Source organism: Delphinapterus leucas, chromosome 2, assembly GCF_059928025.1.
Source record: "Delphinapterus leucas isolate spDelLeu-1000000601 "Yukka" chromosome 2, BTC_Dleu_Yukka2, whole genome shotgun sequence".
Lineage (NCBI taxonomy): Eukaryota > Metazoa > Chordata > Mammalia > Artiodactyla > Monodontidae > Delphinapterus > Delphinapterus leucas.
Window position 1 is genome coordinate 154373029 of NC_143130.1, and position 16028 is coordinate 154389056.

Here is a 16028-nt window from a genome sequence, read left to right on the forward strand (position 1 = left end):
CACACCCCGTTTTAATGATGATGAAATTGAGCACAGATCCATTAATTAACTTGCCCAAGGCCACACAGTTAGTATGTATCAGAGATGGGGACAGTCTGGTTCCAGAGTCCATGCTCTTTGCCACTGTGGTCTACTGCCCTGCACGACGCATTAACCTCAGACCAGGTAACTAGATGAAAACCTTGTATATGGATGGCCATGGATGACAACCTGAGACCCCAAGATAATGAAGAAGTCTGGGAGAGTTAGGGCTAGGCGATGGAGTCTCAGGAGTCCCCCTGGAGCACTGAAACTTTGACATATGGGAGGAGGGAACAAGTTTTTATAGGACACCGGCTCCTGTGTTTGAGAGGAACAGGCCTGGGGCACCAAGCTGATTTGGATAAGAGTCCCTGACAAGTAGAGAAAGTTGATTCTGATGGTTTTTCTACCTATCTCGTAACACTCCTTAATTCTCCTTTGCACAGTTATAATTACTTAGTTAATTAGCTAATTATTCTCTCACCAAAGAATTGGGCCAGCCTCTTTCAGGATTGTATTGCCACAGCCCTGCACATATAATCAAATATTTGTTGAGTGAATGAATGAATGAAGAAATGAATGAAAATCCGGCCCTGTGATCTAAAGTATACTTTCAGTCAGAGCTCTTGGGAAGGTTCTTGAAGGGGAGGGCACAAAAATAACAAGTTGGCATTTGAGGAAGTATTTGAAAGGAAAGGCAGGCTTTAAAAGGGAGGAAGGAGAGGATTAGGGAGGTGTATTTAAGAGATAGGGAAACACTGGCAGGAGGCTAGGGTAGGGAAATGTGGGCCTAAAACCTGGAAGGGAGCCTGTGAGCCTGGCCAGGGCTACCAAAGACGCCTTGTCCAGAGGCCTCCCTCTGCAGGACGCGCAGCCTCCCTCAGAGCCTCGTCCTGAGGCCAGCCTCCAGATGTCTCCCTGTAACAGCAGTGAGTTCTAACTGTAAATGTTTTATCTTCATTGCCCCAGGACAGCAGATCCCCCCAGGTTCCAAGTGTGGGGAACTTTTATGCTTCTTGGGCTGAGTTTCTGTTAGCCTGGCCTGGGGACAGGTACAAAGCTGGGAGCTCTTTGGAAGGCACCCTTGGGCCAACTTAGGGCGGTGTGCTTAGGAAAGCAGGTGTCAAAACCTGGCCTGGATTGCCTGGAGCTGGAAGAGCTTTTCTAGAAGTGAAAATACCACCCCTGCCCCCGACACTGGGGCTCACACAACAGCCCAGTCATAGGTCCCCCTTAGCTCCTTCCCACACCTCTCTCTACCACACCACCAAAATTATTGAGTGTAAGAGGAAATGCCACCTTCCACAGAAAACCTAGGGGACTTTTTTTTCCCTTCAATAAACATTTGCTGAAATAACTTTTATTGGTGGTTGTTTTAAAACACAGAGCATAAAAAGAGTCCTGAGAATTATTCCCATCATAACTTTTGTTCAGCTAGATCTGTGTCATCAATGTGGGCCTCAATTTCCTCATCTATAAAATATGGCGCCCCTTCCTCACGTCAATATTCTGCAAGTGTGCTGTAGAAGGAGTGACTGATCATTGCATTCTGCTCAGCACCTGTTTGATGAATATTCTTTAAGTGTCAGGAGCGCAGATTGCTTTTGACATTATTGGGGATACCAAAGAAATGATTTTCTGGCCCTTGCCCATCATTTATTTAAGTATCCATTAAATGCCAACTATAAAGTCAATACAGTAGGTGCTATAGGAGTTTTAAAAATGTAAGCTGTTGTCTCTGCATCTAAGGTAAACTCAAGCACATTGGAATGACACTACATGTATGAAGTAAAGAGAAGATTTTAAAATAGCACGTGATTACTGTTAGATGGGCAGGGATGTGCTACTTAGGGTTGGAAGAGGGAGAAGTCACTCTGGCTTTGACAGATCTGAGAAGGCTACCTAGCAGCAGGGCTTGGGTTGGCTAAAACTTAATGTTTGGTGATGATTGTGGTGATGAATACAGCCAAATTTATTGAACTCTTAGCATGTGGCAGGTATTGATAGGGTGCTTTATAAGTATCACATTTAATCCTCATATCAACACTCTAATGTAGGCACCATTATTGTCCCCATTTAGCAGTTGGGGAAACCGAGGTCCAAACATTTTATTTGGGAATCTGACCAATACCATCGTAACACCTTCTAGGTTTGGGGGGACAGGGATTAAGAAGAAAGGAAAGAGTGGAGAAGGGTCCTCAATCCCTCTAGAAGCAGCATTCTGTGGGTGCTAAGTGGAAACATCTTCATAGCGTAATGTCTACATTTTCGGATTAAACTCCTTCTTTTAAGAATGACTTGAGGGGCTTCCCTGGTGGCACAGTGGTTGGGAGTCTGCCTGCCGATGCAGGGGACACGGGTTCGTGCCCCGGTCCGGGAAGATCCCACATGCCGTGGAGCGGCTGGGCCCGTGAGCCATGGCCGCGGAGCCTGCGTGTCCAGAGCCTGTGCTCTGCAACAGGAGAGACCACAGCAGTAAGAGGCCCGCGTACAGCAAAAAAAAAAAAAAAAAAAAAAGAATGACTTGAGACCTCTTGAATATACATCCCTATGTTTATAATGTACTTTCTAGATCTGAACGAATACAGTGGACTCATCTCAGATTTTCTCTGTGTTACATTTGACCATACAACAACCCATTTTGGCTTCCATGGCAGTGGGGAAGCCCACTCCTGTGTTAAGGGAGAGGGAAGCTGAGGGACGCTGAGGTTCTGTGCTTCTGTCTGTGCCTTCCTTTCTGCTAGCTTCTGGGGTACTCTTTGTCTGCTAAATTCTTTGCCTCCTCTTATATCTCCAGTTTGTTAATTATCAGCATCTCCTAAGACTGAGTCCTAGGCCAGCTTCTGTTTACTCATTCATTAACTCAAAATTTGTTGATCACCTATTATTTGAAATTTAATATATCTAAAGATCATCTTTAATCTAAAGGAGTTCGGTGATTCTACCTACAATCCTGGTGTCAACTTCAGGGAGCACCTATGTATATGGATGACTTACGCAATGACATCCCCACATGGACCTTTCATCTTCTCCCAGGTGTTTTCAAGACATGTTTTGAAACATAATATTCTGGGAGCAGAATGAATCAGCATTTCCCTAGATCACTCAAGTCCTCATTTCCCCATGTTAATGAACATCATCTGTCTTCCTGGCCCTCTACTCTGTCATCTTTATGGGCACAGATGATATCTTCTTTTTGCTTTGCCCCCTCAAATAAGGTGGCATATAGCAAACATTCAAACAAGGTTGTCTGACTAAATTATTTAAATGACTAACCAAACCCTGAACTGTAAGAAAGCAGCTCAGTGTAGTTCTGTATTCAGTCTCAGGTGGTTGAGTGGCATTTGATGGATGGGGCAAGAATACTAAGCAGATAAAATTCTACAGTGTCATTTCAGCAACCTTTTATAAGCTTGACTTTGGGCCATTTTATTCATGATTTTTTCAACCTTCTTTTGTGGTTAAGAGGCAGAAAACCCTCAAACTACCTTAGTAAGAAAGAGAAAGCGGATGTATTGACTCCATCACCATGAAGTCCAAAGACCAATTCAGCATGTTCTCATGACATGTTAGGTTCAGGAACTCAAATGATGATCTCATGGTTTTTCTGTCTTTACGTGTCTTGGCTCTCTTTTCATCTGTGCGTTGATCCCATTCTCAGTCAGGCTCTTTTCACATGATAAGAAAAATGGCCACCAATGGCCACAAACTACATCCTTACACTGATGTTTAAAGGAAAGAAGCTCCCCTCTTCCTTAACATTCACATATCAAGTCTCAGGGAAGACTATGATTGGCTCTGTTTGGGTCATGTGCCCATCCCTGAACCAATCACTGTAGCTTTGGAAATGGTCTGTTTTAATTGGCCAGCTGAGGCCACACACCCACACTTGGGTGGGGATGATGAGGCACCAGGATTGGCATCCTTCCAGGGCCTCAGGGAGAGGGGGAGAAGTGGTTTTCCAAAGAAAGGAATGCTGAGGAGAGCAACATACCTCCACTACACCCCTCCTCTCCTAACCCCACCTGGCCCAGAATTTTAACTAGCGAATTGTGTTAGGAGATTAAGGAGAAGATGCTGGGCTTTCCCCAGAGATGGCTGTATTTCCATGGGTGCGGATTTATTATTAAACCTTTAGACATGTTGCCTGTTGTTTTATAAAAGTCTCATTGGTGGTTATTGGAAGAGAAGCAGTTCTGTTCCCAACTCAAATTTTCTTCTCAAATACTTCAGTCATGAATATATATACATACATATATATGGGAAATTTAAAAAACTTTAAAACAGACCTCCCCACGAAATTACTACCATGTATCTTCTCCTCCTACCCTAAGGGAGAGAGTGGAAGTCTCATTTCTCCTGGTCTCTCCTGGTAGGTATTTGATTGAGTGAGGGAAGAGTAGGAGGAAGAAACTATCATACACAGGTCTCCATAATTTGCAGACTATATAACAGCTAGTCTCAACTTCTTGTTTGATTTTGTTGTACCATCCTGCCCTTCACCTAAGAATTCTCTGTGGCATTTTTTTTTTTAATTAGCAAATTTTTAAAACCCTGTTTTTGAAAAATTTGTGATAACCCCATGGATCACCAGGGACACTGAAACACTGATATTGAGATTGGCTTTGTTTATAACAGAAGCTGCAAAATCAAATGCCCCCAGAGGCTAGGCAGGCCATGTAAATGCCCTGGCAGGCTGGGTGGAAACTGTGTCAGACTGGGGTGTTTAAGTCCCATGCAAGGCGGCAGCTTCAAGTGGGCTACGGCCCATTGTTGCCATTAGGGAGTGCATGATGTGGCAAATATTAACTGTTCACTAATATGTAGTTCCCTTCTCCTCCTGGTACATAGGAGGACTGAACTTCCCTGCCTCTTTGAAATTAAGGGAAATGGCCATGTGACTTGTTTTGGCCAATGAGATGTAAGCTAAAGTGTTAAATGTTACTCCAGGAGGAAATATTTAACTGCTGGTGCCTGGCCCTCTCTACCTCTCTCTCTTTCCATGCCATCCTGACCAGGGATACACTTGCTGCTATGGAGGTGCCATACTGAGCCAACACCTGCAGGACAGCTGCCTTGAACAGTCACCTCAATCCACAGTTGTCTTGTGAGGGTGAGAAATAAACCCTTATCGTGTTAAGCCACTGAGTTTTGGAGGATGTCTGCTACTGCAGCATAACCTGTCCTAAACTGACTTTTTTTTTTTTTTTTCTTCTGGAGGAAGAATCTAGTCCTTTTGATTTTTTTTTTCAGGAAATAACTTTTTAATTTTATATTGGAGTATAGTTGATTAACAATGTTGTGTTCATTTCAGGTGTACAGCAAAGTGATTCAGTTATACATATACATGTATCTATTCTTTTTCAAATTCTTTTCCCATTTCTTCGGTTGTTATATAATATTGAGCAGAATTCCCTGTGCTATACAGTAGGCCCTTGTTGGTTATCCATTTTAAATATAGCAGTGTGTGCATGTCAATCCCTAACTCCCTAACTGTCCCTTCCCCCCACACCCATAGCCATAAATTCATTCTGTAAGTCTGTGAGTCTGTTTCTTAAACTGACTATTATATGTTACCTGACTGATTTTTTTCAAGAGAATAGAAATCTAGATTTTTGTGTGTAATCTTCAAGTTAAAAAAAAAAAATTGGCCATCAAAGCCAAGTTCAGCCTGGCAGCTGCTAGCTTGCAATTTTGGGTCTACACAGTTTGAGTAGAGAATGGAACAATTAACAAATGATTTTTCTATTGTGCAACAATCCTGTCTGAACTCCTACAGTGCTTATAGTTGGTGTCACTTAGTAGCTTTTAGTTACTCTTGGTCTAGCTGTGTATTAGTGTTCAAGTTATTCTTCCTAACTAGATGGGAAATGGGGACAGGTGAGGGATCATGTCTTAAAGTTTGTGTATCTCACAGGCACAAAATATAGTTTCCATAAATCCTAGCATAAAGATAAGTCAATTGGTTGTTTACTCAGAACTACCACTTCCTCCATTGATACTGGAGAAACAGGTGTGGGGAAATAATTATTTTACCTTGCTGGTTCCCTTTTTCCTGTTTGTAAAGAGGTTGGGATTCATCAATGTCCGTTAAGCTTTAAAAGGCAATATCTAAATAAGTCAGAGACACAAAACCCAGTGTAGTAATCAGGACTTTTCTAGTTGCAAGTAATCGGAAACCTAAATTCAAACTGCCTCAGGTAAGATATAATTTCTGTAATATAGAAATTATATTATATTATATAAATTATAATATAGTTTCCTATAACTAAAAACTCCAGAGGTAGGGATGATGTCAGGCATGTCTGGATTCAGGAACGCAGACAACGACATCTGAACTTGATCCGTCTTCCCCTCTGTTGCTTGGCTAAACTCTACTCTTCTTTGCATTAGCTTCACTCTCAGAAGACCCTTTCCACGTGGTAGCTTCAGGCATTTTCAGGTCCAGCTTCTGTCCGCTTCTCTTCCTAGCAGATCCACAAAATTCCTAGTGTCATCAGGCTCACTTGGACATATGGCAATCTCTGAGGCAGCCCACTGGCCAGGGCTGGGTGTATTAATTGGGACTTCTTTAGTTGCAAGCAATAGGAAACCTAAATTTAAACTGCCTTAGGCTGGGCCACTCGTCCATCTCTAAGAGCCAGTGGTAGATCAGCTTCAACCAGCAAGGCAGGGAGAAGCAGACCAATGTCAACATAAACGGGCCAATTTATGGTCTCTCTCTCCAGCCACTTCCAGGGGCAATAACTACGTAGAGGGGCCTAGTAGGGGACAATGTGGCTGTAGGTCTTGAAGCTGTGTTTACATAGCATTTTATATAAAGTTAAAAAGCATCCATATCAAATAATGGAGGAGACCTAATGGATATTATAGGGAGATTGAAGGGGCTAAAGACCTCCAGGTTACCCCTCGGTGCACCCCCTGTAGTATATTTAATTTGTGAGTGAAGCAAAGGCCCAGTCAGCCTGCCGGTGGCCTAACCACGTCCAAAGGCAGCCCTGGAAAGGATTGCTCTAACCACGCACACTAATTATTGGTCCCTACACATAGGCCAGTGTAGTTTTTCCAAAGTTCCAGACGAAGACGCATAAAGTAACATTGCCCCCATTCAGTGTTTTCTTCCATATAAACGTCCAAACCTCAGGCTCATGGGGGAAACATTGTAAGGCGGCTTCATAGTACCCAGGTTTGATATTTCTGCTGTAGTAAAGGTGTAGTTGGCCTTTCTGGGGCTGAGAGTCATGTTCTTCCACAAGACTGTCAAATTACTACTCATTTTCTACTGTACCTTCTCTTAGGACCTTACTTTCTTTTTACTTGCTAACTTCAATGCTTCACGGGAGAGAGCTGACAGTGAAGGTGAAAATGGTCAGTCGATGTCATTGGGACCTGCTCTGTCTTTCCCTCCATAAGACCAGTCCTCTGATGCAGAAAGATTTCCCTGCACTGGGAATAAGAAAAGGAGCTCACTGTCCTCAAATTGAAGAGACCTGCTCACTGGGCTCTGCTCACTTGCTTCCATCGGTCTCAAGGCTGGTTGTTTCTTGCACTCCAAGAAGGCATGAACTTTTTCTTTCACTTCCTTTCTTCTGTGGGTGATGATCTGACATCACTCTGAGAAGGAGGCTGAAGGTCACTGAATATAAACACTGTCACTCCTCCCTGGCTGAGGCAGAAAGGCAGGGGGTTGGCTGAGCAACCAGGGGATCTGGAGGAAGGAGATGCAAACCAGAATGCCAAGGTCTCAGGTGCCACACGTGTGCTTGAGGGCTCGGTGTCTCTGTGCCTTTACATACTGAAGGCACCGTGGAGGACGCATTTCCTCTGGAGTCACCCTTAACCATCTGCCACTCTTAGGAGGATGAAAGGTAGGAGTTCAGTTGGCAATGGAAGTTGTAAAGGGAAAGAAGGCCATTCGGGGTGGGCTGAGGGCGGCGGCTGCTCACACGGGTGTCCGCCCGCACGTCCGTGAGCAGAAAGGAGAAGCCTGCTGGAGTGTGATAAAAAGCCCAGGGGTCAAACTGTGCAAGCCATGGGGAAAGGGAAAGGGGTGGGGGGCTCAGGCTGCAGTCCAAGGAGGGCAGGTCTTTTGCAGTGAACCACCCCAGGGCTGAAGGGCGGCTGTGGTGGCCAGGTGGGCTAGTAGGCGGGGGTAGAGGCACCCAAACGCCTTGATCCTCTGCCCATCCTTCTGCCCAGAAAAACGAAACAGGCTTGCGAGATCATTTCCTCACTCAGTGCTTAAGTGTCCAAGGATGAAAATGTGTTGAAATCTCTCTCTCTCTCTCTCTTTCTCGGTTTGGGAAAAAAGAGCTAAGGACTGAGGAAGATGGTTCAACACAGGCTATGTCTGCTTCCAGGGCCTTTTGACTTGTCCGGCCGCCACCTTCTCATTGCTTTCGGCCCGAGCTGTGTCTCGGGGTGGAAGCCGGGCGGCTGTGCGCTGGGGATGCTCTTACATAACCGCCCGCCGCGTCCTGCTTCCTCGCGCGCTCCTGCACCGCCGGCTGGGAGAGCCGGGAGCCGCGATGGAGTCAGGGCCGCTGCTGCGGGGCCGGGGGCGCCCCCGCGGGGAGCGGACCGCGAGGAGCCGCGGGAGGAGGGCGCGAAATGCGGCGGGGGAGGTGAAGGTCAGTGGGTGTGAAGAGCCGGATCCACACCCCCCTCCTCCCCTGTCCCCTCCTTCCCTTCCTCTCCGTCCCCCTCTGACGTCTGGAGCTGGCAGCTCGGCCGGTTCCGCATTCCCGACCCCTCCCCGCCGCCCAGGGGCCGCTATATAGCCGGGGCTGATGCAACCCGTCCCGCCGCCCGCCACAGCCTGCGGGAGGGACGCTCGGCGGCCGCGACGGGGGGGCGCTGGCGGCGGCGGACGCTGCAGCGGCGGCGGGGCTGGCGCCGCGGCGGCTCCCGGGCCGGGACGGGCCTGGGCACCGGGCGGAGCTCCGCGGCCGGGCGGCAGCGGCGCTGAGCGGGCACGGCGCCTGCAGCCGGGTCCCGGTCCCGGGGCCGCAGCCTCCGCCCTCGGCTTCTGCTCGGTGGGTGCGAGGGCACGCGCTGGGGGCGCCGGGCCGGGCTGGGTGGGGCGCGCTGGCCGCGGGCACCTGGGACTGCCGCCCCCGCGCGGGCGGAGAGCGCCGGGCCCCGAAACCCGAGCCCCGCGGGGAGGCTCCCGCAGCTCCGGGACCCCGCGCTGCCCCGGAGGGGGACGCTGCAGTCCGGCCCCTCCCGCCAAGGGTCCGCGAGCCGGTGGCTTCCCTTTGGTTCCCACCCTGGGACGGGAGGCTCCGTCCGCTCCCGGGGCAGCCGAGACTCTCTCTCCGTCTCCCTCCCGTGCTCTCCTCCCCCGTCCGTTTGCAGGGAGGTGCTCTCCTTGCGCGGCGGGGAAGGCGGGTGAGTGGGGGAGAAAACTGCCCAGGGAGATGAGCCGCGGGGTGGAGATGGAGGGTGAAAGGCCAGGGAAGTGCAGGGTGCTGGTGGTGGAGGGATGACAGGGACCTGCTGGCAAGTTTTGCCCGCCCCAACCCCGTCGCAGGGAGGAAGCACGGCCGCCTGAGGACCTGGAGGAAGGCACTGAGAAGGGCTGGGGCTCTGCATACAATGAAGAGGGCTTCTCTCAGGGCCATTGCTCTGGGATTCCCCCTCTGGGAGGGGGTCTCGGGGTGGCTGGGTCCCCTTTGGTCTCCCCCAGCTCCCAAGCCAGGTTACATAAGAAGGCCAGCCGGCTCCTCTAGGTAACGAGCCCAGACGGCTGTCTTCTGCCCCCCCCCCCACCACCAAAAGGAGCCTGAGTGGCTGTGGACCCCTGACCCTGCGGTTGCAGACCCGGTTTTGCCTGGGTCAGTGGTGGGGTAGGGGGGACAGGGAGGCCTCTGCACCTCTGCAGGGATGGATGGGCCATCCCTGCGGCTGGAGATGGAGAGGCAGGTAAAAGAGGAGCTCAACTGACCCCTCGGGTCAGCTCCCATAGCAAAATTGCCTGACCCTTGCACTGGGCCTCTCCCCCCCCACCTCCCCCCGCATCCAGGGCATTGGGCTGTGGCCTGACCACATGTGCTCAGGGCAGCTGGGCTCAGGTCTGCCTCTCTAAAAAGGGCTTGCAGACTGTGTGGGTGTGTGTTCCCAGGTTCAAATCTTCGTGGACTCCTCAGGGTCTTAGTTTGAGGAACTGTGAGAAACTGAAGCTTTGAACCATGCTTGGGTGCCTGCTTGTCCTTTAAGGCCTTGCAGTGAACTGTGTTCACATGTTATCTCCCTTCCCCCCAACCTCCCTTCCCTGAGGGTTTTTTAAAACACCTCCCACTGTTTTCATCTTTCCAGCCAATCTGGCTGCAGTTTGGATGGACGCCTTATCTTCCGTTGCAGGTTTCTAGGGGAGAGTTTAACTAGGTATCAGGTGTGAGCATGGCTCTGATTTTATATAAACCTGACGACCAGGGAAGAGAAGCAAGATCTATTCTCGTGCCTCTGGCTGGTTAAGGTTTTGCCTTGTTTAAAACAGGGAGGACGGATTTCTCAAAGACTCTTCTGTTTCCCTTCTACTTTGGCTTCAGTTCAGAGTTGCAGGCAGTTCCAGAATTTTCCTGAAGAGCTGGGCGCTGTGAGATCTGAAGGGCAGCTGGAAGGCATGGATGTGGAGGCTTCTGACTTTTCTCCTGGGTGGGCTGCAGCCACCTCCAAGGAGATGTGTTGATAACTGATAACAGTGTCCCCTAAGGAAGAATCTGGACAAGGATCTCTCCACTCACTCGCCACCTGGCTTTTGCAGCTACCACCTGTTTGCAGGATGTGTGGGCATCTTTTCCAACCTGCAGAAAACTCGGCAGAAGGCTGAGAAGGGCTAGGCTCTCCAGGCCTTGTTTGTCATGGGGCTGCTGGTGTTGTGACTGTCCCTCGCACAAGTGTCTCTGTTTCCAGCTCTGTTCTGGAAGAAAGGGGCCAGTGCAGACTCTAGGTTGGCCTGCTCTGTATTCATTCAGCCCCAGCTCAACTTGAGCGATCAGAGCCAGGGCTGAGGGCAAGCTACATTCTTTTCTGCTTTTCTGCTGCAGGATGCAGTTTGCTTTTTTTCCATGTGAATGAATTATGTTGGAAACCGAAATGGGAGGAAGAGAAAAATAGAGTGAGTGTATGTGGGTATGTGTGTGTGCATACCCTATACAGGCAGGGGGAGAGCAGCGGGCACATTATTTTTCCATTTTCCTTTAATTAAGGCTCTGTGGAGGTGTGTTTGAAAACAGAGGGTCTCCTATGCCTTTGAGGAGGGTGAGAACACTGTTTTGGCTGCGTCCTGGGCCATATGCAGTGTATGGTGGCCAATGAAACTGGGCCTGGCTCAATCTGTTGCTTGTCTTGGCAGTCGGTTCTGTGGCTTGTGTTACCAGCTCTGGAACTTACAGGCTGCCAAGCTCCATGTGCCTGTGTGTGTGTGCACATACGTGTGTGCGCACGCTTGCTCTTGTGCGTGGGTGTGTGGTTTGGCCTCCCAAAGCTCAGCGGAGACAAACGCGTTAGCGACCCCCGGTTGGAATTTTCAGCCTGTGTTTCTTTACACTAATCGCTGCGGGGGGCCCGGCCAGAGCCCACCATTCTGGGTTTTTTTCAGTCTGTTTTCTTGCTGTAGCCCTTGGGATTCCATTCGTGGAGCTCCATTTCCAAAGCTTTAACTGGCCAATGGCATATTTTTTACAAAGGGCCAACGGATCGGTCACATTCTGTGTGTGTGTCTGTATTATGTATGATGCTATGAACTCCTGGCACCAAGGAACAGAGATGGGGTGAGGTGGGAAGAGAGTCGAGAAGTCTGGCCTGCCGGCAGTTCTTTCCCAGCTTATTCTCGCTGCTCAGGATAAGGATCCTGGCAGAAATGACTTACTGTGTTTTTATTGAGCACCTACATTAGGCAGGGGAGAAAGCTGTGTTTACAGGCAGGGCTTGTCAAAAGCATTTCCCTGGTCTCCAGAGAAGAATCTTTCTTGGGGAGAGGTTCCAGTTTCTTCTATGGCTGGGATGGCTATGCAGGGATCAGGTTGTGTCGGTGGCTTCTCCTGACACCCACCACATCGCATTCTCTTATGAAGATCTGAGGAGTGACTCCTTCTAAGCAGTGCAGGGTTACAGTGGATTGAAGGACACAGGAGATGCTGGCGCTCTGCTTCTGGAGGCGGGCGTGGAAACCCAGCCAGCTGGGAGTGCCCTGTTGCCAGTGATCTATGCAGTTGTCTTCTGGCCTGTGAGATGGAGGAGGACTTAGGAGAAACTGAGGCAGAGGGCAGGTGCTGGGTCTCATTTCTGCACCTTTGTACCCAGCCCTGATCTGCCACCTGTTGTTTCTCTTCTGCAGTAACTGCGTGGATGCAGGATGGTCCTGCCTCCTTGAGATTTAGAGTTGGAAAGTGGGAGAGCAGAGAATTCTCTGGGCTGGATCTCCAGAGAATCCTCCGGGGATCCTCCTCATGGCCATAGGAACGGGAGACCGGTATTAGATGGGAACTGGGAACTGTGCAGAAGGGACCTTGAGGTGTCATCAAGCACTAGTGTTGCTCCAGGAAGGAAGGCCCTTGAAGCTACGCTGACTTCACACTCACCAAGTGCGGGTGCCGTTCCAGGTGCTTTCCAAGTATTAACGAATTTAATCTTCTTTTTAGCCTTACAGGGCAAATAATGTTATTAGTCCCATTTTGCAGCTGAGGAAAGTGAGGCACAGAGAGTCTCGGGAACTTGCCCAAGGTCACACAGCTAGTAGGGGCAGAGCTAGGATTCACACCCAGATGATCTGGCTCTGGAGTTTCCACTTTAACCTGCCTCACTCTCCTGCCTGCAGAGCTGAACCAGCCATCGGAGATGGTCTTTTGCTGCTTGCCCTTTTCTCCCTCTTGGAGCTTCACCATCCTTTTGCTCCCTGCCTCCTGGATCTCCTTGACTTTTGGAAGCTGGGTGACCTGCATCACATCAGATTCCAGGAGAGAGGTCATCCCAGGTGATTCCTTAGCTCCAAGAACAGATTTGGTGTTTAATTCTCCGAGATTCATGGTAGTTAGTACTATGCTCTGTGATGACTGGCCTGGCACCTTTCTGCCCTCTCTGCGCCCCGGCCCCTGCCATGGACTGCTGCCCTTCACATCTTTCTCCTGGGAATCTTCCCAGGCTCCAGCTCCCAAGACCTCCCACCCGTTGATTTCAGTTGCCAGTTACTTGCTCTTGACTTCCAACCGCACTAGTGCTCCTGGGGCCTGACCCTATGAACTCCCTTGCTCCTTGAGCTGCCCTCACTCACCTCCACTTTCTTTTAGCACCAAGCCTTGCAGCCTTAGGCTATCTGCGCTCATTTGCACACCCATTCCTGCCTCCTGATGCCAGTCCAGGCCAGCTGTTTGCCTGGAGGGGAGCAAACCTTCTCAAAGAGACCCAGGGATTTTAGAGCCTTCCTTAAACTTTTTTTCCTATGGACGGACAGAAAGTTCATGATGCAGATCCTAACTTTCTCTTGATCTGCCTTTAAAAAAGAAAATCTATCTTTGCCATTCTAGATGAAGATGCCAATTACTGGGCACTTTCTAATACGAGTAGCCTTTTACGATTTTGACACATCAAAGCAAGACTATTGTTTATTTATAGATACTCCCATTAAAGAATATGATAATATCTTACAGATTTACATACAGTAAACAAGAGAAGAAAATAAGAGGGAAAAACTTAAGTTTTTAAGTTATCTCTTCATTCTTTTGGCTGAAATGACTTCATCTTAATATCTCCCATCAGGGCCCATTTTCTGGACTTGAAGTGTTTTGTGACTTTTTTTTCTACTTGTACAAGGCAGCATCCCAAATCGTGTGCCTACAAGTCCCTGAGGAAGTCAGGATAGAGAGATACAGATATCAGATTTTTTCTTTAGGTTCTTTTCCCTCGGATCCACCTGGTCCCTGTTTCTTTCAAGCTGCCTCTCAGGAAGCTGCATCAAACCACCCCAAATCTTAGTCTCAGCAGCAGCTTAGGGTCCACTTGTGACCTCCAGAATGCTTTCTGTCTTATTCATGCCTTGCTTGTCAGTCTCATCTTTGATCTGTGCATTACCCGGTTTTTCTTCATTGGCTGTTTTCCAAGTTGTTCCTGGTCAGTGTCCTGAATTGCCAGTCTTTTTTTTGAATTTATTATTTATATTTATTTATTTGTTTATTTATTTATTTATTTATTTATTTTTTGAGGTACGCGGGCCTCTCACTGTTGTGGCCTCTCCCGTTTCGGAGCACAGGCTCCGGACGTGCAGGCTCAGCGGCCATGGCTCATGGGACCAGCCGCTCCGCGGCATATGGGATCTTCCTGGACCGGGGCACGAACCCGCGTCCCCTGCATCGGCAGGTGGACTCTCAACCACTGCGCCACCAGGGAAGCCCTAAATTTATTTTTATACGGCAGGTTCTTATTAGTTACCTATTTTATACATATTAGTGTATATATGTCAATCCCAATCTCCCAAATCATCCCACCACCACCCCCCTCCCCGCTTTCCCCCCTTGGTGTCCATTCGTTTGTTCTCTACATCTGTGTCTCTATTTCTGCCTTGCAAACCGGTTCAGCTGTACCATTTTTCTAGATTCCACATATATGCGTTAATATACGAAATTTTTCTCTTTCTGACTTTCTTCACTCTGTGTGACAGTCTCTAGGTCCATCCACGTCTCTACAAATGATCCAGTTTCATTCCTTTTTATGGCTGAGTAATATTCCATTGTATATATGTGCCACATCTTCTTTATCCATTCGTCTGTTGTGGGCATTTAGGTCGCTTCCATGACCTGGCTATGGTAATAGTGCTGCAGTGAACGTTGGGGTGCCAAAGTCTTTTTGGATTCTAGGCCTGTCTTTTGAAGCACAGGCACTATTTGCCGATATGGATCTTCTGCCAGTGTATAGCGTTTGCTCTTTATTTATGCATCCCAGTTACTAATGGAGACATGGAGGGTGTTTATCTTCCTTATGGACTTCTGGGCCCCAGAGGGAAGAAACTCTGGGTTCTTCCCTTACAACTTTTAGTGTGTACTTCTCTTTCTCCCACTAAATTGTTTCTGTATGGAATAACCAGTTTGGGAGATGATTTCACATCTTGTCATCTTTCCTCTGTCTTCCTTGAAGTGGGTAAATTCCTCCTGGCTGTTATTGGTGCCCTGTCACCCACCCCCTGCCTTTTATAGATTCCTAAATCACATCAAATTGTTTTATTTTTCAAATCACCCAAGTTGCCTTTCAGCCTTGGCTCATCAGTCAGCTCCTTCCAGTTAATGGGGATCCAGTTATGAAAGGCAGCTGCTTTAGCTCCTCCATCTTCGGCCCCCCACCCCCGGAGCCCTTTAGGATGACTTCTCACTGGTGAATGTCAGCTGTTGTGGTTGTCTCCTAGGAATGGCATGTGTTAAGGACTTTGTGGTTTGTATCTGAGCAGTTAGGGGCACCCTTGAGAGGAAAGGCAGGAGAGGGGGATTTTTTGTTTCTGTAGAGGAAAACCTGGTGCCTAATTCCCTGGGTGAGGCTTGTCAGTGGGACAGGTTCACAGGGGAGCAGGAATGGTAAGAATTCATGGGGCTGCAGCTCCCAGTGGGTGCTCCCTCTGGCAGGGGGGTTCTCACAGTAGCAGAGAATTCATTATATTTTGGGGTCATTTGTTAGTATCTCATTTATACCTTCTGTTTGAAAATAAACAGAAGCTGCAAGCCGAGCCTATCATTCCCAGAACAGAGTGGGGTCTGGCTTCCATCTCCTGAGATGGCTCTGGCGGGGAAACATACAGAAGCCTCTGGAGGATTTTTCTTGGGGTCTACCGTGGGAACGAATAATCTGGAGGTGGATAACAAGCATATAAACTTCCAGAGACACATCCTTACCCTACTCACTGAATTTTGCTCCGCCATGAATTTATCATTCGTTTCTTCGTTCATTCATTCGTCAAGTATTTGTTGATTATCCTTTCTGCGCCAGAAATGTGCATTACTCACCCCTTGAAATCACCCCTCCAC

At 48.6% G+C, this 16028-nt stretch overlaps 1 protein-coding gene across 4 annotated transcripts in view; it reads left to right on the forward strand.

Moving 5' to 3' along the window:
• Positions 1–7721: 7721 nt before the first annotated feature.
• JDP2 (Jun dimerization protein 2) overlaps positions 7722–16028 on the forward strand; it is a 44008-nt gene continuing 35701 nt past the window's right edge. For 3 of the 4 annotated variants that reach the window (XR_016392222.1, XR_016392223.1, XM_022576516.3), the window contains exon 1: positions 7722–7889. Coding sequence is in view for 1 of the 4 variants with exons in the window: in XM_022576516.3 (XP_022432224.1) it covers positions 7883–7889 (7 nt within the window). In the remaining 3 variants the exon portion in view is untranslated. Of the gene's footprint in view, positions 7890–8845; positions 9057–16028 lie in introns of those variants that run through there. The other variant, XM_022576517.3, reaches the window with a different exon arrangement.